Below are 25,893 nucleotides of genomic sequence, written 5' to 3' on the forward strand. Positions count from 1 at the left end.
TCTCTCAATTATTAAAGAATAACACCATAGCACATAAACGACAAAAATGGAAGCAATATTGTAAATTTTTTCACCGAATTTCCCTCTTAGTTTTTTTGGTGTAAATCAATGGGTGCAGTAAACGGCTAATGTAAGAAACTCTGACTAAATTGTTTTGACACTTAAATTTCAGTTATTTTAATAAGTGGATCAAATCGATTAGTGCACTTAGATCCGAAATTTGTAACACACCTGAATCAAAACAAAAGAGTGTGAAATAAACATTTTGAGTATATTTTTGGCAGCAATACAAACCACACCCTTCATTTATCATTAAGAGAAACAGTTTGACAAACCGATGATAACAATTATGAGTTTTACGCAAAAAAAAAAAAAATTTATTTTGCTTTTCTATTTGGAACCAGAGGAAGATAACTCAGCTTTTTTTGCAGAATTTATAACTTTATTCAAATCGAGTTTCATGGCATAGCGGTAAAATTTCTTTTCAAACTTTTATTGAAACAAAATAAGAAGTTTTAAGTTTAAATCTTTAGAGACCACGTTGCCGTTTTGGTATCATTATGAATTTATTAGTTAAAAGGTAAATTTTTAGTTTAACATTCAACCTAGAAGGGTTCAAAGAAAGACTATTCCAAGCCAATATTGCCTTTTTTGGCGCATTAATCATCACGATACTTTTGAAGTTCCACAATCAAATCATAAGTGTTAACAGTATGATTATTCTAAGTCAATGTTGCCTTTTTTGGAATAGTGTTTAGATTAACTCTTTTTTGGCGCAATGTTCACGTAACTTTTTTTTGGCTCATTAGTCATTAGTTACATCTGTACTATTTTAGTTCCACAACCAAATCATAAGAGCACATAAAAAAATTATTTCAAGCCAATATTACCTTTTTGTCGCATTGAAACCTCACACATGTTAACCATTTGCATCGTAATAATTTAGATGTCAACTTAGATGGTCAATTTATGGAGAGATTAATCATTTTCTATCATTTTCAAGTATTAAAATTTCCTTTAAGGATTTATTTTTCTAAAGGAATCTTTTATATGTTTCCTTTATTTAACTAATCAAAATAAGGATAAGGTAATTGCAATATTTTATCACTAATTTAAAATTTCATCTACCTATTGTTGAGATAGGTCACGTGCACATTAAAGATAAGTCGTGTAGGAATTTGAAGAAAAACTCGCTTTTATCCTACCCGATTTTCAAATTTAATTTTTAACATCAAAAATTGCGGATTTTGAAATTTTTAGAGGATGTGAATAAAAGCTTGTGACATTCGTATATTTTTTTTAGTTTTACGATTTCAATCGAATGTTTTCCACTGTTCACTGCTTCGATAAACAGTTTTTCATTTGGTTTTCATATCTCAAGAAATTAAATTAATTACAAATTAGTAAATTAATTGAGAAAAGAAGAAAAGAGTGAAGAACCACTTGAAACGAGTTGGTACCCTCTTTCCTAAATACAAATTCTGGCATAACAATTAATATGTTACAATGAAATGACCAGCGCAGATTCTAAAAAGTAATCTTAATATCACATGAATAATCTTTTAATATATAAATAATTTAGAAGCATTCTTTTATTTTAAAATTTTCTAAATTAACTAAAACATTCCATCAGTAACTAAGTAAATCATTCACGAAACAGCCCGTTGTGGGTCAGGGAGATCATGGAGGTTACGGCTCCACAGTTTCGTCACCAACAGCATGATTGTGGAAATGTGGTCAACACTGCGAACAGGCCGCCTTTACTTCCCAGACAAGCTGGTACCCATCAATCTTGGTGGGATTTAAATTTAACTATATTTTACATTCTAAATGTAGTGCCGAAAACAATCAATTTAAAAAAATAAAAAATGCAAGTAAAAACCACATTGAAAAAATAAAAACTACATTTTTAAACAACCCTGTCAATGTCAAAGAATGAAAATACAATAAACACAGAACAAATGATGATTTGAGCAAGAGGACAAGATATTTTCAAATTATTAATATAAAACTTTGCTTTTAAAATATTCAAAGAATTGATAAAACAGTCTAATGTATTCTATTTAAAACCAATCGTCGACAAAATGAAATTGTATTATTCAGAATATTATATGGCCGTTGTTAATATTAAGGTTTATTATTCATCTTAGTATTATTAGTCTTATTATCAGTAGTCTTATGATCATTGATCTTATTATTATTTTTTTTATAATTATCAGCCGTCGTTATTATTATTAGTCTGTTGCGACACCTTCACACTTATTATATGCAATTCTAAACTTTAAAAGCAATTTTTTCAACAAAAATGTTTGACAACAAAAATACGATAAGTACAGAACAAATAACAAAATAGATCAAAATATTAAACGAATTATTTAAGCACTATGAAGCTTCAAATCTTCAAGTAAAACGAAATGAGCACAAGCAAAGTCGGTAAATATTAAGGGTATAACACTAATTAGTACCATTTAAACAAAAGTCTGTGTACCATTTAAGCATAATACCCATGAATAGTATCCAAGTATCATTTGCCAAACGAGCTAAATTTTTATACACTGAAAGTGTAAAACAATTCTTTAGGGATATTAAAATAAAGTGATAACAAAAAAAAAATGAAAAGGAATCTGCTAACTTTCGCCAAACGAGCCATAAAAAATATTTGGTAGAACAATTTTTAAAAATGCTTGTAAACATGTAAATCAACGCAGAAAAATTATTTAATAATATTCAAAAGTATTAAATCCGTTAATCCAATTTACTAATATATGAATACTTTTATAATCAACATTTCTTTCTGAAATATAACTAATTACCTTTATTTCGGAGGAAGAGGGCAGGATCTATATTAGGTACCGAATCTCGCGAGACCCAGCTTTTATATAAGAGCAGAAAATGCGATTTTTACTTAGAAATATATGTAAATTAGAATAAAATTAACTAGAAAAAAGGGATTAAATATTTCTTTGAAAAGATTTATTAAATTAAATTAACTTTTTTAGTCATTTTTAATTTTTGCATAAAATCATTAAATTTAATTTTTTACATTTCTTGCATAGTTATCATAATGGGATATTTTACAGGTTCTTGATTATTTCTTTACATTTCGATTAGGATACAAAATTCCCAAGAGATAAAATATTAATATGCTGTAAAAATGTCTAAGAAGTTACTTAAACCGTATGCCCTACCTTTCTTTTTAATTTTTATTTTATTTAAAAACTCCGAAAAAAGAAAGTAAATACTGTTATATTTTTACACAGAAAATCGACTTGTAAAGTAATAAAAACAGAAAAATATATCATTAATGTAATAGAAATTATCTACAAATTAAATGTTAAAATTGATTAAAGCGTAAAATTGTAATTGCAATATATTGGTCAAACGTTGATGCCGACTTTATTAATAAATTAGCTACTTATTAACTGTTACCACAATAACCAGTAGTACAAATTAACAATTAAAATTACTAGCGTATAATATATATTACTAGCGTAGTATATATTACTAGCGTCATACTATATAACTAGCGTCAATAACAGTTTGCAAATTTTTTTATGGCTTCCCTAAACGGATAAGTACCATTGTTTTGAATAAAGAAATTATATTTACTAAGTGAATAAAAACCATTGTTTAAAATAGAAAATTTTATTTTTTCTAAGCGGATGAGTACCATTATTTTAAATAAAAATTTTATTTTTACTAGGCGAATAAGTACAATTTTTTTAAATAAAGAAATTATTTTTACTTAACGAATAATAATCATTGCTTAAAATTAAGTAAAAATTATTTTTACTTATCGGATAAGTACCATTGCTTTAAGTAAAAAAAATTATTTTTACTAAAAGGATAAGTACCATTGTTTCAAATAAAAAAAAATTTACTTTTACTAAACAGATAAGTACCATTGTTTTAAGTAAAAAATTTTATTTAATGGCATTTTTGTTAATAAAAAATTATCATGATAATACTTACGTGCAGCACAGAAGCACGCTATCAGGCTAAACTTGAAAATATTTGGCATGTCGAATAAAAACATTGTGTTAATCTCTTTTGCAACTTGGCATCGAATCTATAATTCTTCAGAAAAAATGAGATTATAAATTGCAATTTTTCCGAAATTATAATCCTTTAAACAATTTTTATAACTCACAAAATGTAAAATAATCACAAATAATGTAATTAAATTCAAACTGCATATATCCTTGATTGATACGTTTCTCAATTTGAATAATTCCCAAATTATATAAAAAATTTTGCTGCTTTAAGGTAAATCTATCCAGCAAAGACTCAAATCCAAATAATTGTTATTAAAAGCACAGCTGTGAAAAATATTTTTCGAGAATAATTTTTTTTCAGCAACTCCTTGTCTTTTAATAGTTGTTTTTTTTTTTTTTTTTTGAAATATATACAGCAAAATCACTGCTATTTTTGGAGTATTTGGCTGATTGTAACAAAAAGTTCGATACGACAATTTTCAACAATATTCACATTTCTTAAAATCTAATTTTCTATCTCACCATTTCCGAATTAAATTTAGCAATAATAAAAAATATATTTGTGAATAATTCGAACGAAAAGGTAAAGTTTTGAAGGAGTTGTTCTGTCCAATGAAAACGTCGTAAAAGTTTTGGGGAAGCATGAGGAACAATCGTCGAAGCGGAGAATTCTGAAGGACTATCGGGCCGTATTTCGAATGTTCGAATGCCGCCGCAACAATCGCCCCCTCGCGGCTGTTTTTTCCTGGTCGATGGCTTTATTCTAAAGCGAGATTCGCCTATTTCTTTTGAAAATAGATTTCGGTATAAAATTTTGGCATTAAAATATTCCGTTGGAGCTAATGATATTTATAGAATGATTTCGTATTTTTAAACATTAAAGCAGTTATTATTTTTTTTCTGTATAGTCTAGGTATGAGCCGTACTGTTATAGTCTAGGTACGAGCCGTTCTGTATAGTTTAGGTATGAGCCGTTCTGTATAGTCTAGGTATGAGCCGTTCTGTATAGTGTAGGTATGAGCCATTCTGTATAGTTTAGGTATGAGCCGTTCTGTATAGTCTATGTATGAACCGTTCTGTATAGTCTAGGTATGAGCCGTTCTGTTATAGTCTAGGTATGAGCCGTTCTGTATAGTCTAGGTATGAGCCGTTCTGTATAGTCTAGGTATGAGCCGTTCTGTATAGTGTAGGTATGAGCCGTTCTGTATAGTTTAGGTATGAGCCGTTCTGTATAGTCTATGTATGAACCGTTCTGTATAGTCTAGGTATGAGCAGTTCTGTATAGTCTAGGTATGAGCCGCGATGGTTCAGGGGATAGAGCGTTAGTCCTCCAACGAGGTGAACCGGGTTTGAATCCCAGCGATGGCAGGTCGATACGAATCCGCATCCAGCTTTCACCGACCACAGTGCTGATGTGAAATATCCTCAGTGGTAAACGGATAATGGGTTAGAGTCCCTTTACCGTCAAACTAGCCGTGGGAGGTTCTTGTGGTCTTTCTCTCCATGTAACACAATTTCGGATTAATTCCATCAAAAAGTCATCCACAAGGCAAAATTTCTCCCAATACTTGATCCAGGAGTTCCCTTGTCTTCGGGATCGGGTTCAAAATTACAAGGCTACGGAGTTGAACATTAGTAGTCGGAAACCCAAAATTGGGTCAGCTGTTCAACGACGGTTATAAAATAAAATTAAATAGTCTAGGTATCAGAACTTGAAAAGTCACAAAATTTTGCAAGCCCTGCCGGGTATGTTACTCTACAATATACATCCCCTAATAAAACTTTAAACATCTCGGAACATAATTTTTTGATTACATGAACATACGAATGCATCGATTATTAATTTGAAGATAAAAAATTATATTTACAATGTCTCCTGATATTAAAAAATCGAACCACTGACGTTGCTGTATTGAACTTAAAATTACATTTTGTCTTCCAACGCAGAAATTATATGGCCTAGAAACTTGCCATTTCGATGGATTGTATGAAAAAGTACAGAGAGCACAATTAAATGAAAATAATTAATGTTCGATATTTAGTTCGAAAATTATTAACTATTATACTCGATGCAAAAAGTACCATACGGGCAGCTCTCCAGGCCTAAAGAATGCAACTACAGAGTTGAAATTTGGCATCTTGAAACGCCCATATCTGATTATAAATTTAACACAATTTTTTTTCAAAATTTATTTTTTTTGTGAATTTTTTTGTTATTTTTTTCTTTACGCTTAATTGCTTAGCTACTCAAAAACTATAGAAGTTAAAAATGTGAAATTGCGCTGAGCTATGGAAAAAAGCACAGTAAATTCAGTAAAAAGCACAGTAAGACACCAATGTTTCATGCTGTATTTCATAACAGTAAATTATTAAAATGCTAAATATAACATTTTTCACTTATTTTGACCTAAAAAATAAGTGAATTACGAAATAATGAAAAAAAGTAAAGAAAAAATATGTTTAAAAAAAAATCAACGTCAAAGGGTTAAAACGATGTTATAAACTTTTGCGCTAATTATTTTCTTATGCAAAGAGATATAGTAAACCTATTAATAAAATTGAAATAAAATGAGAAAGGTAACTTTGTCTGAATATTTACATTTTCCTTTGCACTGAATATTTACATGATTAATTTGTAATATTTTTTTCTGAATATTTACATGCTGGTCCGAACATGTAAGTGGAAAAATACATAGATACGGGAAGGGGATCTAAGATGCTGAATGGAGCAAATAAAAATCGAAGAGGGGAAAAAATCGCTTATATTTGAAAAGTTCAAAATTTTTTAGAATTTAATAATATTAATAAGAATTTATTATGCAAAGTTATCTTACTCATTTTTACAAAAGCACAATCTGATCAAATTCAGAAAAATAAACCTAGTTGTCTCGAATAAATGTTACATCAGTTAAGAAGTAAAAAATGCAGAGTGATAATTATTAAGCTACGTGAAATTTTGAAAAAAATAAGAGTTTGAAAAACAGCCGAGTTTAAATATTTTATATAAATTTTAAAGTTAACTACTAAAGTTTCGATTTATTTATGGCAAGGTCGATATGCTGGTCACCGTATATAGAACAGATAAATAGCCAAATTCTACAAAAATATCGACACATCGATTAGGTTTTATGTCTACTGAATAACTGTTTTAAGTATGTTTTAGGGATTATTAAAGAATAATCCATAAAAATATGGCACAAACCTTTGAGATCTGGAGAATAAAATGACCAATGTACTCTCGTTAACTAAGTAATTCGTTTTTACCAATATAGTTGATAGAGTAAAAAAAATTACCAAAGAATTAATGAAATCAAGAATATGGAATTCTAATAAGTTAAAATTCTCTTAACTTATTCAGCTAAATCTCGCCAATGGTTCAAAACGTAATTCAGATGCTAAAATCAAAGTACTTTTTTTAATTTATTTATTACTATTTTTTTATCAACTAATTAACAGTACTACTTATAATCAAGATAATCAATAAATAATATTACTACTTATTATCTAGATTAGTTCTAATTCAAATAAATAAAAAATTTATTTGACGAGAACTACTAGAAAATTTTAAAATATTTTTATTATTATTCGCTTATCATATAAAGAAAATAAATTCGCGTAAATTTATTCCACCTTCTAAGCCTATATTTCATAGAAAATTCATTCTGAAGATTTTCTGCAGAAGATATTTTTCTGAAAAACTTCTGAAAGTACTTGATCTGCTTTTTTAGCCTAATTTTGCAGAAAATTTAGAGAACTTATTCTGAAGATGACGCCCGGTGGCTGAGTGGTAGCGCTTCGCGCTGCCGTGCCACAGGTCCTTGGTTCGATCCTTGGGCCGGACAAGGCCGACTCAGCCTTTCATCCCTTCAGTGGGTCGATAAAATGAGTACCAAGCATGCTTGGGAACTAACACTGGGGGTTCTGCGTTCGGCTGACCACCTGACCGGAACATATGCTCTTGCACCCCAGAGCCCAAGGTCAAGAAAACTGAGATGGGCACAGTCGGCCTTGGCCCTCTTAATGGGCTGTCGCGCCACTGAGTTAGTTTATTCTGAAGATTCTCAGTAGAAAATAATATCAGTACATAATTCGAAGAAAAAGTAGCTTAAGGAGTGGAGGAAATACCCTTAGATTTTTTTCAGAATTTTGTTAATTAAATCTTCAGATTATTTTTATTGGGGCAGTTACACGTCCCTAATAGATTTTAGGTTAATAAACTAAATTCTATTGAAAAATTACAATTCAGAGAATGTGTATAATGCTACAATTCCGACGAAATACGCTATTTTGTGACAAAAACGCAGACCAAAATACGAAACCAAAAACTTAAACCCCTAAGATCGATGGCTGGCCCACGGGACCATTAATAATTATTTTATGATGGCTTGAATGAAATTTGGATATTCTTCAGAATTTTGTAAAGAAAATCTTCAGACTATTTTTAGTGGGGCAGTTACATGTCCGTAACAGAAGTTAATAAGGTGAATTCAAATAAAAAATTGCGATATAGAGAAAGCTACAATTCCCAATGAAATATGGTATTTCGTGACCAAAATAGGAGACAGACAATCAAAAACTTAAAACCCTTAAGATCGATGGCTGGCCCACAGGACCATGAATAATTGTTTTATAGTTCTCAGACTAAAATATCAATGGTCTCGAACTGACGAACCACCGTAAATTTCAAGCCCTGACTTCTTTATATAATTCCATAACTAAACTGTTGTTAAAAACAATGCCTGCCAGACAAATATTATGAAACAAAACACATAGGTCGATACGCTTATGCTTGATGTAAGAACATTTTTTATTTCATTTTGGAATGAATATTACTGAAATATGCTAAAACGAAAGTCACCAAACCATTGTGTTCTTCGATATTTTCGTAACTCTCTACTTAAAAATACCACCAGACGCCACCGCGACTTCAAATCATTGTTTATAAATCTGTCTTTAGATATCTGTAAACATTTATTCTAAGGGTTTCGTAAATCAAAGATTTTGTAGAGAAAAAAAAATTTGCCCAACAGAATGATATTCTGCAATTGTAATAAAAAGCAATATTTTATTTCGTTTTCAAGCGATATAACCCACCAGGAAGAAGAAGAAAAAAATTCTTAGAAATCTAAGAGAAAACATTCATTTTACAGTCAACAGTTTGCTCTTACATCTATTGCACATTTCGAAATATCGCCAAAATAGGCTGAAAATTAGATGGGCGAAGATTTAGTGCTCCTTTCAGGTCTCTGGCCTTGGCGGAATAACGTCGCTGCGGTAGCTTTTGAAGAAAATATGATTCCGTGGAAAGCTACCATTATACGGAAACCTGCATCATAATGCAGCAGAGTGGAAAAATGTCTGATTTTCCATGTTGTGGTTCTTGTTTTCGATCCTACAAATAATATTTATAGAAAATATTCAAAGAAGGGTATGATATTGTTTTCTGCATGTGTTTCGCTGACTTTCTGTGCACATGGTTTGTTTTCTCTTTCCTTAATCTGTAACAATAAAAGTAGAATGTCTGGCTCATTTGGATGCCGACAGTATAACAGACTCTAAAAATTTATTACGAATAATAGAAATCTGGGCTAATGTGGGCAATTATTATTTATTGGAAATAATTTGCTCGATAAAGTGGAAGATCCTTAAGTTGAAAAGACTTTTTTGATCTTAATGAAATTGTTTAGACAAATATTTATAATTATGTGAAAAAATTATTACTCAAATGAATATTACGACAATTACTTATACTATAGCTCATCAAAAATGTAATTTATCACATTTGGACGTTGTTGAGCCATTGTTTGATTTGTTGATTTGATTGAATTATCAACATGTGAATTTAAATAAGTTAACATTGAGTTAAAATAAGTTATTAACATGTTATCTTATGATTCCTAAGTTCTCAAACAAAATTTGTTTAGCTAAGAAGAAAATGTAAGTAAATGATTGTGAAAATTAAAAGAATGTACCATTTGTAATAGTTCCCTACTTTATGCATATTAACTTTTTACAAAAAGAATAAATCTAATTATTCTTACTCAGGCAAACTATTTGTAGAGGCATGCAAACAGAAAACAATTATCATAAAGTAATATTTAAGATACAAAATTTTACCAGATATTGTCAAGCAACGTTGTGTGTTTATGACGTTTTTCTAAAACGTGTGCTCTTGCATAGAAGTGAAGCCTAGACTTAATTAAAAAAAAAAATAAAAAATATGATTTAATAATCAGAAAAAAAATGGCGAAAGGTTTTGGATCTGTTTGGGCCTGAAAAAATTTGTTTAAAGTCAATTTTTAGTTTTTTTTTTATACCATTTACAGTTATAAACAAGTTATTAGTAAATATTTACAATAAAAAAATTCTATGCTGTACAAAAGCATAAAATTCTTAGAAATTATGTCTATATATCATTGTTTTTCTAATTGAATTAAAAAGCAGTCAAAATGCCTTCCTTGTGGCAATATAGTGTTAAGAATCAAAGTGACAGTCATATGGCACGTCACCTGTGAACCGGTAGTTGGTCTGTATGATTGGGTATGCTGCCTCCCCCTAACCACCATTTTATTCTTTCTTTCCATGCCAAAATGTGTTAGCATATTTAATTAACATGGATAATATCAATGTATTCTCAAAGATATATCTTAATTACTAGTAGAGTTCTGTTTATCAATAGTGTAAAAATGCAGAGCAAACCAAAAATAAATAAAAAGGGAAATTTTCTTCGCCTCCTACTCTTCTCCAACATCAGTAGTAGTTGGAAGGTGTAAACCGGTTCAAAAACTTCTACTGCCGTGTTCCTGAATGTTGTTTTTCCCTTTATACACAGGGACCGCACGAAACCTTGGGGGAGACTGGTTTACATTAAGTCTATGAAAGTGAGAGTTCTTCCCCTATGTATATATTTCGACCTTGCTGCCCTATCGTGAGAGACTAAGAAAAAGATGGTCCTGAGATATTAATACAACTTGAAAAAGATAAAAATGGAAAACTGGGAATCTAAAGTTTAGAACCGTGAAGAACTGATGACTATCCGGATGCGATATGTCGTAGTAAGTTGTTATTGAAACGCAATTTTCCATTAAAAATTGTCTTATATTGTCTTATATGATCTTAAATTGTCTTATATGACCCTTAAGAGAGAAAAAATTATACATGCATATGAAAATAATTTGTTTTTAAGCCAAAGCCAAAAATTTCGCGCTTCTTAAGAATGCTCTTAGGTTCGATTTTCCCCTAAGCTTACTCAGTGCTTGTTAAAATGAGATAACTAAAACAATAAAGAAATAGATGGTAAAACATACATAGTAAGATAGTAAAGCTTTCTAAAACAGCCATAATTCAATTTGCTGATAATCATTAAACTTAATTACAAGAAATAAATAAGCACATTTTTGAAAATTTCCTTTTAATCGAAATAATATTACAAACTATTTGCTAAAAATCACATGTTATTTACATAAAAAATTATTGATGTAAAAAAAAGCTGAGAATAGTCCATGAGCAAAATTATTTGTAAAAACAATTATTCGCATATCACACATCAGACGTATGTCACAATTTTTGTTAAAACAATTATTCTCCTATCACACAACTTGTATTATATTATACGTTAAAAATTATTCTTGTATTAGACTTGTACTATTTGTGAGAGTAATTATTCTCGAATCCAACACCGGATTTATATAATTTGTTTATTAAAATAATTATTCTCATATCAGACATTAAATCTGCATCGCAATTTTTGTTAAAATAATTACTCTCCTATCAAACACCACACTCATATTGTATCATGTGATAACGCTGTTATTATCGTATCAGACTTGCATACTATTATTTACTAAAACAATTATTTTCTTATCAGTTTAATTTTACAGTTTTTGCAAATATTATTCAAAAATTTAAAACTGTTTTTTCTTTTCAGTATATTACTTTGCATTTCAGATAAAGATTCATACATAAAGTTCAGTACTTTACAAGACCTTACTCTGTTTATTATTTTCAGATGCCGCATGAGTATTATTCTTCAAACAGGGAAAGATAATTTCTCAAATTCTGCTTGCATGTATTCTTGTACTTTTTCAGTAACTTTATTCACGATGAAGTCTTCCACCAACTTTGAGATTCCAGTCAGGAGCCATTTCAATACCCAAGTCAAAGGACCAAGACCGGACAATTCGATCCAAATGGTGGATAACTCCATTATTTCGAATTCTTCTAAAACTGGCTTTGCACCCTTCTTATTCGTCTGACGGATTCGGAAGTAGAATTCTACAGTATTCACTTTACCACCTACTATGATTGATGGACCCAAGGCCATGAATTTGGCTTTTCCTGGAAAAAACAAAAATGAAAATAAATTATTAATTAGGAGAAAAAAATTTTATATAAATTTCCAAAGCTGTTTATTAAGGAATATATATAATGTGAACTTTTTCCTATATGAAGGACTTTTTGATGAAATTTACCCCCATTTACGTTACATGAAGAAAACCTCGAAAACCGTTAGCCCGATGGCAAGGGGATTCTAACTCATGATTCGTCTACCACTGAAGATATTTTACACCAGCACTGTGGTTGGTAGTCACAGTAAAAATCAACCAGCCACCGCTTATCTCTAAGGGATATTCTGAAGAAAATAAAACTATCCTGGATTCCCGGACGGTTTGTAACGAATTGCTCCTTTACTGATATCAGCCTATCTGAGCTTTCCTGAACATGTTTACAATAAATTCTGAGAAATTACTTTCCAAACACACCTTGTAACTGAGGAGAATTCTTGTTTATCGAGCCTAAACTGTATTATGTCCACAACTGCACATTTATTTGTACATTATTCACATTGTTTTCCTTTATGACACCTTTTAACATTATGGAGCGTATAACATTACTGTGCCTTCAATAGCTTTTAACTTTAAAAAAAAAAAATTTCTTACGCAAAAACAAAGTTGATGTTCTAGCTGTTGGAAAAGCCTTCAATAAAACTAACGTTCACAAATTTATTTTCTAATTGCCAGTGTATATTTCCAAAATGAATAGTATTATAATGAATCTACGATGGGTTATTTTATTTCACTTATGAGAAATATTAATTATTAGAATTCTATCTGAGTACTTATGTTAACCTTAAAAGAGAATAAATAATGAATTCACTTGGGCTGTAACTGTAATTCAAAACTTATTTTCATAATTTATCCCTTTATTTCATTATTTATGTTCGTTTTAAATTCACAAGAAAGTCTGTCGCGAGCTTTAAAACTTTGCATTAATTAATGTGTAATATCTTATCAATTCGATTTCGATTATTCATGAAAGACTTCGTGATTCTTAATCGATATGCATCAAACAATTTGTCGTTACATTTAATTCAACCCTGAGTTGTGGGGACAGAAAATCTTTCAATTGCGTAACTAATTTCATATTAAAATCTATTTAGATTCATGAAAGGTTTTGCTTGCATTAAGACAAGCGATTACTGTATGCATGAACTAAGAGGCTCCGTCCTCACAATTACTGTAAAATCATTTGTTTTATTTTTTAATGATTACATTTTTAAATTATGATTAAGATATTTCATGTTTTTAGTGGATAAAGCTAGAATGAAACTAAATACCTCTGTATGATACTCTGAGATTACTGAGTCCAAGATGAGCTGAAACTGATATCGTTGTCCGAGTGGTGTTTAGCTCGCATTCATCTGTCCGACGGAGTGTAGATACTCCGCTTAACCAACCGTCGTGCAGTTTTGCCTCACCCGTAAAATTGACGTACACGATCTAGAGAAGAAAAAGTTCAGGAGGCAATTTTTACGAATATAAATTAGAATCAATATGGGAAAAAATCAAATGTTATACAATTGTTTTCCAGAGAAATTAAAAAATGCAAAAACTTATTTTTTGATCAAAAATTTGAGTGATGAAACGCGGAAGAATAAAGTTAAACTCAAAATATTGGTTGTAAATTTTATGTGTTTTGTCATTTATCATCGAAGTTTTTTATTTTTTATCGCCGATTTAATATAGAATGGGTCTCTAAATGCGGCTGATAAAATAGTTCTAAAATAGAGATGCTTCAAACATACTTCGGTGAACTTTGCTTTTGGGACATAGCACAAAGTACGTGTTTAAGCAAGTGGAAAAAGCTCAAAATACGCATTTAATAAAATAGGTGTAGCTCAAAATGCGTATTTCATATAATGGCTATTGTTCAAAAGGGGTGTTTGTAGAAATAAGCATAACATTGAACCTTTTAAATATTGTTCTTTTTTTTAAAAGAATTTACCAATGAATCCAAATAAATTTTTAATGTGATGTCATCTATTTGCATGAAACATTTAAATTCTTTTTACGTTGTCTTTTTTTTTTAAAAAAGGCATAAAAAAACAATAGTTCTTTTTACAAGGCTGCCACGCGTCCTATAAATTTGCAATAGTAGCAGTAAATTTACAATGTAGGAATTTCGATTTTTAAATACCACTAAAGGGTTTAGAAACTTACGAGCAAAGCATTCTCATATAGGTGTATTTCCTTCTAGAAAAAAAACAGATGTAAAAATAAGTAAAATTGTTTAACACGTTAAAAACTTTCTTCGTGGCAAGATTTTTTTTCCCACTGAAGACACTAGAATGTTTTCAAATCCTGAAAATGTTCAGATCTTTCAAACTTCAGAAAAATAATTTGGGAAAATGAAGATTTTGAAGAAACTGACATTGATTTGCTTTTATTTTGAAAGTTTATAAGATAGTCTGAAAATTTACATTTATAATATACTCTTCCACCCCTATCCAAAATTCTGGGTTCAACATTGAAAAGAAGCATCTTTTTTTAATTTTGTCCACTTTCTTAACACGTATTTTAAGCCATGCGCATTTTCTTTAACACACATTTTGAGCCATGTTCACTTTCTTTAACACACATTTTGAGCTATGTTCATTTTCTTTAACACACATTTTGAGCCATGTTCATTTTCTTTAACACACATTTTGAGCCATGCGCATTTTCTTTAACACACATTTTGAGCCATGCGCATTTTCTTAATTGTGAACTTTGAGCTATATCCATTATCTCACATACACATTTTCTGTCCATTTTCTTAAGTAACCATTTTGAGCAATGTTCGCTTTCATACGCTTTTGGAATAATATCGCGCAAAAATATCTTGGACTAATGTCCAGTTCAAAATCATCCTTAAAAACGCATTTTGTGTTGAATGCAAAATAAAAATAAAAATCATAAGTTTTTGAAATATAGCTAACAAAACATATAGATGGATTTTGAAAAGGCATTCTACTTTGCTTCTTTTATGGTAATCTTTCACTTTTAGAGTGTTACAGATCGCACTGGGCTTTGACAGGCAGAACAATGATATTTTAAACCTTTTTGTTTCCATTCCCTGACTTTCAGTTCGAGATAATCCTTATGGCTAATATTTTATTACATTATCTTACCATTACGTTTGGGTCTTCCTCTGGGTTTCATTGATTTCAAATTTAACATTTTTTCAAACCTTCTTTTTCTCCAATTTTTAGCCTAACTAGCCCAGGTAAACTTTTTTTTAACTTTTTTTTTTATTTCTAATGAGCTGCACAATCAGACTTGCCGATGAGCAGACCTAATGCGTTCTCCAGAGGTGGTATCCACTCTTTCAGGACCACCACAATGGGTGAGATACCGTTGGTCATGTTAATTTGGACGTCTAGTTTCTTCCACACTAGATGGCAGCACCGAGACTCTATTTGGATGCTAAAGTGCACTAGGAATTTAATTTTGCCGGAAATGACAAGAGCCAATAAGGCACTCCAAGGATCTTTTACGTGCCGCATAATCATACGACATGGCCGCTGAGGATTTTCTGCATCCCGAAAATCCGGTGTCTGGACCGGGGGTCGAACCCGCAGTCTTGGGCTCAGAAGGCCGACGACAAACCAACTGCTCCATCCAGCCACGCCCAGGTAAACTAAACGTCTCTAATTTAATGAATTGAAAGAGTTTTCTTTTATTTAATTGAATGGTCAAGTTTGATATTGTATTTAATGCTTCAATTTTTGTTTCAATTTATCCTAATATGATTTTTTTAAATTTTTCTTCAAGCTATTTTAATTCATCTAAATCTAAGTATCAGTACCCTACGTTACTACAAAATATACTAGTTAGCAAAATTTTTTAACTTAGCTCTTTCATCAAGACGGACCAGATAGCTAGTTTTCCAGGAAAGACCGCTGTGTGCTAGACACGAGATAATTCGTCCTCTCCACAAGGTTTCTCTATATGATAGCAGTTTGTCCTGTCACTCATTTATAAACATTTTAGCGCATTGTAGTCCATGAAATTTTGTCTTTAAGGCATTTTTCACAAGATGTCACCAGCAGCACTACTTTTAGAGCCTTTGCGATATTATTTTTATTATTTTGTTATTTTAATTTTATTATTATTATTTTTATGTCTGCAAACATAAATAAGTCACTATAGTGAGTATTGTTATTGATTGCAATCGATTATTATTTTTTAGAATAAAATAAATGAGGTTTAAAGGAATTTCAGTTTTGTTTCAATTTTAGCTCTGCGGGGAAACTCTTAGAGCAAAGAGTAGGATGAAGTGTAAAGCAGTGAAAGTGTAAAGTGTAAAGGACCACAATGAAAGTGTAAAGGAAAAGATCTTCAGACTGAGAAAAGCTCACTTATTATGAAAATAATTAATATTTTTTGAACATTGTTTAATTTTTTTTTAATTGAAAAGTAATCTGTATCACATAATGACCGAATTTTAAATTTATAGATATTAAGTTTTTTAAAAAATTCTTGGTCTTGGTGTAGTGAGAAACTTAGAGGAACTTTGGTGTAAAGTAGCTGCACCTATTTTTGGTGTTGAGACACAGTAAAATTAGGGTGAAAGCCCATGCGGGAGCCGTAGCGCGAAGTAGTAATGCATGCACCAACCTCTGTAAAAAAGAAATTCAGAATATTTTCCTTAATGAAGGAAAGTTAAAAATTTTCTTCCTTTTATAGGTATTCTGCGAATAAAATAAAATTCGTACACTCTCTAGACATGCAATTTACATTTCTTTGCCAAATATTTATGTGACTGAATAAATACTTTGTTACAAAAATATTTCTTTGGAAAGATTTTTCTGTGCCTTTATAGCGCTGTAATAAATTTCAGATTTATGTAAACATTTACGTTGAATGGCTTGAGTAAAATATTACGTTGTTAAAATCACGTATCCTTTTGTTGAAATTGCATACCGGCGGCAAGGTAAAGAGCTTCAAAATTGCATTTCATAACGATATTGACATAAAGAGTGTGTAACTATGTATATATGTTTTTTTTTCTATCTCTTCTGAGTCAATCTTAACCAACGAACAAAAAGCAGTCTCGCACATTTTAAGGAAAATAGAATTTTTCGCTTTTTATAACGTTTTTCAGAAAAGTAATAAATATTCTACAACGACGAATTGCGATGTCAACAAAGATATGATATTTTGATACATCGATCTCTTTCTTTTCTTCGTGACATTTTTAGGAGGTTTTTAATGGTTTTACTTAATACGAAAATACCGGAAGTGTAACAAACAGGGACAAATGTATTAACTCTTTGCACTTTTAAAGATTTATTAGAATACGAATTAGTCAACGTGTATTTTTAGGAAGTAAAATAATCGAAATTAAGCTGTTAAGAAATCAAATTATTTTAAATATGTCTGAACAATCAGTAATCATAGATTAAAGCTTCGATGTTTGTTTAAAGGGATTTTGATTTTTTTTTAAATCATGTGTAATGCTTCGTTTTTAAATACAATATGTCTCAAAATCTTCTAATTTAAAAGCAATTTTATAATTTTAAGAAATTAATATTTTTTTAGGTATGAGGAAGCCTTATAGTTCGCTATAAAACAATTCAGCTTGTTTTAAATATAAAAAAAGTTCATGCTCTAACTTGCAATAAGAAAATTTTGCCAAAAGTGATAAAAAATTTAACAAAATGTATAATTAAAAATGCTTATTTTCCAATTTTTTATGAAAATTTTAAAACTAAATTTCAATTAAGCAAAGAAATGTAAAAAATTTTTTAACAAACGTAAAGTAATTTTTTGAATTCAAAAATTTGATATACCTAATTTGCGAAATAACTGAGAATACAGAGCTGCCAACTACTTCGCTTTTTGCTCAATATTTTATAGAGTGATGGACGATTAAGTACTAAATCTTTCAAAAGTTTAATAAGTTGATATAATTTTTGCAAACATTTTATAAGCCTTAATACGAGAGAGCTTGAACAAAGTGGAGTTGGATATAAACTTTTGAATCATTTACATGTAGTAGTATGGAAAATAACTTCAAATCAAATTTACAAAGCAAAGAATAATACACTAAAATATAAATTTATCTGCCACAAGAATATATTTTCCCATTAACCGTAGATAGTTGACAGTGCTGATAATATAATGCTTCAATGTTAATTAATTTTAGTGAGTTTTAATAAAAGTGCTCATACGTAAATTTTCGCTCAAAAATATTCAAAATTACTGTTTAAATATCTCTAAAATTAGAATTACAAATTTTTTCTTTTCATTTCATTAAGAGAAAATCATCATGTGAAATTTAAAATTATTTATAAGTTTTCTGAAAAATAATGAGCGTAAAATACATAAAATTTCAGGTTTCATTTAATAATATTTAAAAATGTTTTAAGATATCTCATGTTAAAAATGGAAAATAAAGACACAAAAAGGATCAAGGAGATAAAAATGAGGTGAAAAAATAAACGAATTCTTATCTAACGCTCTAATTTAGATAAATACAGAGTGTACCGTAAAGACCGCGCATTTAACATATATCTGTAGAATCATTTTTTTTAAAAAACGGAGGGAAAAAAGGTGCACACATTGGAGATATTTAAGATATGAAAAAGCAGAAGTACGATCGAAATACAGTGCAGGAAAATCGGATTGATTGCTTTAAGAAACAGATAGGAGTTGAATGGTTATTATTAAAAATTCCTGCAAGGTTCAGCTTTCAATTAATTTTCTTAAGTTGATTATATGCACATTCTCTAATGTGATTTATCTTATTTCGATAGCGCTTTTGTTTTTTCTTCACTTAAATGTGCATAATTTTTTTCAATTTTTGCTAAGGATTCTAAAAATACTTAAATAAAAATAGTCTTTGAGAGAAACCCTGCCAATTTTTAATCACTTAAGAAAACAAAAGTTTAAGTTGCTTTTATGACTTAAAAATAATAATAATTTTTTTGAAAAAATTAAAAACATCTCTAACGTTTCAAATTTTTACGTGTTGAATATATTTGTATCCTTTTTAATATTTTGTTAAGCCTAAAAAGAATCATAAACTCATAAAATATTCAATGTTCTTCAACCCATCAGCAAGCTGTCACGACTTCCATACATTATGAAATGAGATGGATTACTTTTAACTTAACAAACATTCGTGGTATGGAAGATAATTTTCTGTTAATCATAACTGTGTTAAATTTAAATTTGTTAGTAAAATTATTTTTTTAAGAAAATACCTCTTTTGAAAAAGTGGATACGTAATCTGGCAATTGCATGGGATCCAATTTGTTGTTCTTGACGTAATTGTGAACATTCTCAAGAATTTGATCGATGTATTCATCAGCTGTGGATCCTGGTATGATGGAAGTGATGGGTAGTTTCATCAAGTGTTTGTTGATCACTTTCAGTAAAGAATTGTTCAAAGCATCCTGTGAAGAAATTATGAGCATTAAATAAATAAATCAAAATTAAATTTTCGTACTAAGCATTTTAAAAATTTGACTTTTTTAAAACATATCGCAGAAAGTGTAATTTTGTATTTGATTGGGCGTGAAATTATTAAAAATATTATTGCTAGAGAGTGACATTTTTCAGTGACTTTAAAAACTAAATTATATTTTTTTACGAAACACAATTTCTCATTCTGTTTGCCTAATAAAAATTATTTCCTTTTTTAAATTATAAAATTTTAATTTCAAAATTTTGGGCCAAATAAGTTATCAAAAATTAAAAAGGCTTTATATTGATTGAAATATTCTCTAATATCTTACTTAATGAATAAAATTATTTTTCACTTTGAAAGGTTATCGAATTTTTAGCCTACTTTAAAACCCAATTTTTTGATCATTTGGTGACATCTTTTTTCAAAAAAATCTTTTGTCTTCATTAAAAACAGAAGTGGCCTTTGAAAGCTACTTCTTCTGCTGTTTTTGCAATCATTCATGGCACGTTTGATGAGTATAAATACCGGGTATATAACCCGGTAGATAGATATAGAGTAGTAGATAGATACAGAAGTAGATAGATACAGAGAATGAATCTCTATTTAAAATTAATAATGCAAGGGAACTTAAATTTTTATTTTCAACTTTAACCTACAATGGCATTCCCATATTAACAAAATATATAATGTTCAATATACAATATACCATATTGAAGCATTTTAACCAGTATAGAATTCAAAATTCGTGCAAATGTTCTAGTTGAATTAAAAATCAATTGTTACTTTATATAAAATGTTTCTATATACAAACAGATAATAACATAAATGGGTTAAAAATTCATAAAATTGCATAGAACGAAAAATAACTGAAAACTTGCAATAGTATCAAATATTAGCAGAATATACATTTTAATATACATATACAATTTAATATACAGATAAATATACGCCATAAGATATTATACAGCTAATATCCTCTTACCCAGTGAAGTATAGTTTGTCTACGATAAGAACTCTCCCCGCCACAAAGTCTGCAGCCTTCTGCTTCTATTGAAACATGAATAGCGCATTTCAGGGAGGGTAGCCTCTCTTTCATCTAGGTCTAACACAACAGACCGAAGAAAAAGATTCCCTTTTTCTCACCGACCCAAGCCAAAACTGTCCTAAAACAATGACCCCATATTCATACTTGAAATAGTTATAACTCGTTACCATAATAGCCACGGGTCCAGACGAATGGCTAAGGGAGTTCTTACTTTAGACAAACTATATAGCAACTCGACTATATCTCACATGTGTTTGATTAGACTCCTATCAGATACTCTATTAGACTCCTATCAGATACTCTATGTCATTAAAATCATTGGTTGAAATCGATCAAAATGTCATTCTGAAAATTCGAAACCAATGTAGGTCCAGTATCAAACATAGTAATTTCACTTTGTTAGTATATGATAATTCCAAGTAACTAAAAATAATCACAATGATTTAACAATTTGTTTAATTTCAAATCCATTTCGTGAGAGAAGATCCCACACAGTTAAGGATCCACCACTAGCTTTAAGAATACATTGTTCAGAATAGACTTCCTTGGGTACGACTCCAACTCAAACCCTGCCATCAGGCCCTTCCAAGCAACACGCTTACAGTCATCTACGGTACAACTAACGTGTCAACAAGCCCAGAATAAGCACTGTAATCGATGGTATAGTACAAGTAAAAGAGTTAGAGTCTGTGTTTTGCTGGCACAGCCTATCAGAAACAAATTTCGTTATGATGTCTGGAAGGACATGCCTTTTAGTCTTCTCACATAGAATTTTCTGGATATTTCACGTATTCTTGCTTCTCTGTTAACACTCAAAACTTCAAAGTTGCTGGTCTTTCAGTAAGAGTGGTTACTCATGCTGGAAAGTTCTGCATGAAAGTATATATTCATGATACGTTCTCGAAGCTATTAGTCGAGGAATGTTGAAACCTGTTGATTTCAGTCAAGTGAACATAGTTACGTTATCTAAGGTTTCATTACAAACTAGACATTTACAACAAATCCTGCATGATTTTCACTTTCCTTATGCGATCATTCATTACCTGTATATTTACATCCTGTTATTTCTAAGGTAACCAGCTTTCCGGGAAAATTGAAAAATGAAAGTTAAGTTCCTGAAGTAATATTCGTAAACTCACTGCTTCACTTTTACAATTCAATATTCTGAGAACAGAAATTCCTGGCAGAGATTCTCTAACAGAAATATTTTTTTTTAAAATAAATAATTTAAACAGCAGTGCGAGTATTCTTTTAAAAACTTTGTGAACAATTTTTTAAGTTTTCCGGGGAACCTGGTTAGCTTTGCTATTCCATGATTTATGACATTTTATTAGATAATTTCCATTGCTTTTAACTGAGTTTGCATTAAGTATTTCCTAGGAACTAAACAAAAACCTTTATTTATTTATGCATACATTTTTGAAGGAAAAGAAAATATTATTTGTTTGGAATTAGTGAGGTTCTTCTGTCATTTTAGGGTTTAAACTTACGCTTTTCTCTAGTTCAAATCAAAAATTGCGTCACCTTTTCGCAGATGATATCAAAAAATCATAGTTGTCTTTTCTAGCATTCTCTCAAATAAGTTGTAGCTTTCTTGGATAGAATTAAAGTTTTCTTTTGTTGCGTTTTGTGTGAAATATATCAATACAACAAAACTTATATATCTCATTTATTTTATATGTTAACATGTTAAAGTTGGAAAGATAGTTTTGAATCATCCAGATATTTAAAATAAAAACTGCATTTTATATACTATCCCCCAAACCACCGTCACCTACAACAATACAAAACAAATGATACTATTTCTACCCTAAAGCAGTACAACAATTATTTCTAATATCTTTAAATGTTAAGTAAACGATTTCTCTTTCTTTTACGCCACTTTCTTGGTAAAACAAAGTATTTTCTTAACAAAAGCTAAATCATCACAATTTAATTTGATTTAAAAAAAAAATTCTGAAAACAATACGCATTAAGTGTTTTCCGTAAATAGCTTATCGGATCCCAACTTTTATATCATTTTATTGGATAATATGAAGCTAATTTGAATGCATTTTCGAACGGTTAATAGGAAAAAAAACTTTTATGTGACAACTCCCCTCCTATAAATATCGATATCTTGAAAGCAAAGTGTGGTTTTGAAAGCTACCAGGAATGTTTTGTGCATCGTTAATCGATATCTTTTATTTCACCGGGTGCATAATTAACTTCGACCTCAGCTGGCGAATATTTAGTTCTACTGATAAATTCTTAAGGCGCGATGGAACAAAAGGTAGTCTGCATTTTTTTTTTCGATTAAGAGATTGACCTCTTTGTGCAACCTAAGTCTATTAACTTTTATGTTCATCTTTTCTCATAGCTGATTATGTTACCTCTATTGAGATTAAAAACTTAATTTTATATGTTTTATTAATTTTCTTGGATTTATTTTAGGAAATTTTAAAGCCATAGTCACCTACTTATCTAGTTAAAATATTTAATGAAGTGATAAAGAAGAGTATAAAACTATAATGCACGCATTTTTTTGGAAATCCATCATATTAAGTTTTATCACATGTAGCATAATTATAATTTAAAATAAATTGACACGTGCCATTGATGTATCAAATTGGCTTATTGTATACCTTTAAATTACATAATTACGATGATAAAATTATCCCGAGATAAAAATATGATGATAAAATTACTTTAATTGAAGCGGAGACTGCACCATTATTCTTTTCTTTAAGAAACTACTTTTTCAGGCTCGATTATGAGTCTAATAAAATCAAAAAACATATACATACTGTTATATAATGCACTTATTATATATTTTTACACACCTCGTCGAAAAATGAATTATATAAATATGCATATTAGGGAACTAAAGTTAAAATTTAAGCGAAGGAAAAAAATTAACGTGACCCACAAATAAACATGATGAAAAATCTGAAAATTTTGAAAAATTCTCCATTGCAGGAGAAAACGAGGAAGAGATGAGAGGAGATTATTGAAAACATATCAAATTTTCATCAGACAATCCAACTAGCTTTTATTTCTTTTTCATCTAAATATCAATTTGCAACCCCTAATATATATGCATATTTATTTTACTTCATTTCTGAATACCCTGCTGTTGTTGTTTTTAATCCGAGATTTTATTATTAGGCTAAACCATCTCTATAAAATTTCAGATCTTCAAAAGGTCATTTCTGATAAATATCCTGTTGTTGCTTCGAATCCAAGATGGTATAGCTACATTATACCATCTCCATGAAACCAAAGATCTCCAAAAGGTCATTTCTGATAAATGTCCTGTTGCTGCTTCGAATCCCAGATGGTATAGCTACATTATATCATTTCCATGAAACCAAAGATCTCCAAAAGGTCATTTCTGATAAATGTCCTGTTGTTGCTTCGAATCCCAAATGATAAAGCTACATTATATCATCTCCATGAAACCAAAGATCTCCAAAAGGTCATTTCTGATAAATGTCCTGTTGTTGCTTCGAATCCCAGATGGTATATCTACATTATATCATTTCCATGAAACCAAAGATCTCCAAAAGGTCATTTCTGATAAATGTCCTGTTGTTGCTTCGAATCCCAGATGGTATAGCTACATTATACCATCTCCATGAAACCAAAGATCTCCAAAAGGTCATTTCTGATAAATGTCCTGTTGCTGCTTCGAATCCCAGATGGTATAGCTACATTATATCATTTCCATGAATCCAAAGATCTCGAAAAGGTCATTTCTGATAAATGTCCTGTTGTTGCTTCGAATCCCAGATGGTATAGCTACATTATATCATCTCCATGAAACCAAAGATCTCCAAAAGGTCATTTCTGATAAATGTCCTGTTGTTGCTTCGAATCCCAGATGGTATAGCTACATTATATCATCTCCATGAAACCAAAGATCTCCAAAAGGTCATTTCTGATAAATGTCCTGTTGTTGCTTCGAATCCCAGATGGTATAGCTACATTATATCATTTCCATGAAACCAAAGATATCCTAAATGTCATTTCTGACAAATATCCTGCTGCTGTTTATAATCTCAGATGGTATTGGTGAGTTATATTATTAACATTAAACCAAATATCACCAAAAAAAGTTCAAAAATAACATATATTTCAAAAATCCTGAAAGAAAGCTGTCTTTTTCTTGGAGTATTGAGCTGGTACAGCCATTGTGGTTTATTTTCGAATAACCATGGATAAATATAAATATCCTCAATATATACGTTATTATTCATGGTGAGGATTTCGGAACACCCTGTATATTTAGTTCTAATATTTAGCTCTAAGCTTTGGGGAAGTTTTCCTTTTCCTTCGATATTCAATCGATGTAAAAATCGATGATTCTTCTTTTTTCGATAATTTAATTTGTTTTGTAAAAGGGAAATACTCAAATAGATTTTTAAAAGACTGTACAGAGAGAGAGAGAGATCTAAAATTCCCGAGAGAGTGCATCCCATTAGATAAAATACGATAGAATAAAAAAAAGGAGCTCCGGACGACAATTTGTTAGCTCAAAGGACAATAAATAAATATCGATGACATTTCGTACATATCGAAATACCCTGTAAGTTATTCTTTTATATTTTATGTTAATGACACAAAAAATGGCGTAGTTAAGAATACATTAAATACCTTTCTCGGAACAAAACAAATTTCTGTTCCTTAAGAGTTATGTTTTCTCGTGCCTTAACTATCATATTTCCCTCTTGAGTACAATTATAAATATATTAATATATGTTCTTTAACTAAACAACAAAACATTCGAAGGATTATATAACGCATTTTTTTAAGTTAATTAATTTACTGTTTTTTGTTACGTTAATTTTTTTTACTATTGTTCATAACTTCTTTCGCTGTACCGAATAAATTTTACTCTGAAGACTAATTTCAATAAATTATCGTGCTGTGTAGATATTTAAAAACTTAAGAGCTTCATGATAACAAATCACGGTTTGTTGTTTTTATAATTCGAGTACAGTTTATTAGACAGTTTGTTATATTTCTAAAATCTGATTTATGGATTAGTTATTGAAATTGATCATTGACATAATTTGAAACTTCCAATATGTAGATTATTTTGTAATTTGTAAACTTCAAGTTGTAATCAAATTGAAA

At 30.0% G+C, this 25,893-nt stretch overlaps 2 protein-coding genes across 4 annotated transcripts in view; both read right to left on the reverse strand.

The window, feature by feature from the left end:
• LOC107448316 (uncharacterized) overlaps nucleotides 1-4,679 on the reverse strand; it is a 100,633-nt gene extending 95,954 nt beyond the window's left edge. The window contains exon 1 of the mRNA XM_016063467.4: nucleotides 3,973-4,679. Within this exon, the coding sequence (XP_015918953.2) occupies nucleotides 3,973-4,036 (64 nt within the window). The 5' untranslated portion in view covers nucleotides 4,037-4,679. The remainder of the gene's footprint in view (nucleotides 1-3,972) is intronic.
• A 6,710-nt stretch (nucleotides 4,680-11,389) lies between these two features.
• LOC107439415 (uncharacterized) overlaps nucleotides 11,390-25,893 on the reverse strand; it is a 62,274-nt gene continuing 47,770 nt past the window's right edge. For all 3 annotated transcript variants that reach the window (XM_016052005.5, XM_043045221.3, XM_043045220.3), the window contains exons 6-8: nucleotides 19,525-19,716; nucleotides 13,612-13,774; nucleotides 11,390-12,332 (exon numbers count right to left, since the gene is read on the reverse strand). In XM_016052005.5, coding sequence (XP_015907491.1) covers nucleotides 12,025-12,332; nucleotides 13,612-13,774; nucleotides 19,525-19,716 — 663 coding nt within the window. In that variant the 3' untranslated portion in view covers nucleotides 11,390-12,024. The remainder of the gene's footprint in view (nucleotides 12,333-13,611; nucleotides 13,775-19,524; nucleotides 19,717-25,893) is intronic.

Source organism: Parasteatoda tepidariorum, chromosome 2 (genome assembly GCF_982258835.1).
Source record: "Parasteatoda tepidariorum strain Cologne lab strain chromosome 2, Ptep-v5.0, whole genome shotgun sequence".
NCBI lineage: Eukaryota > Metazoa > Arthropoda > Arachnida > Araneae > Theridiidae > Parasteatoda > Parasteatoda tepidariorum.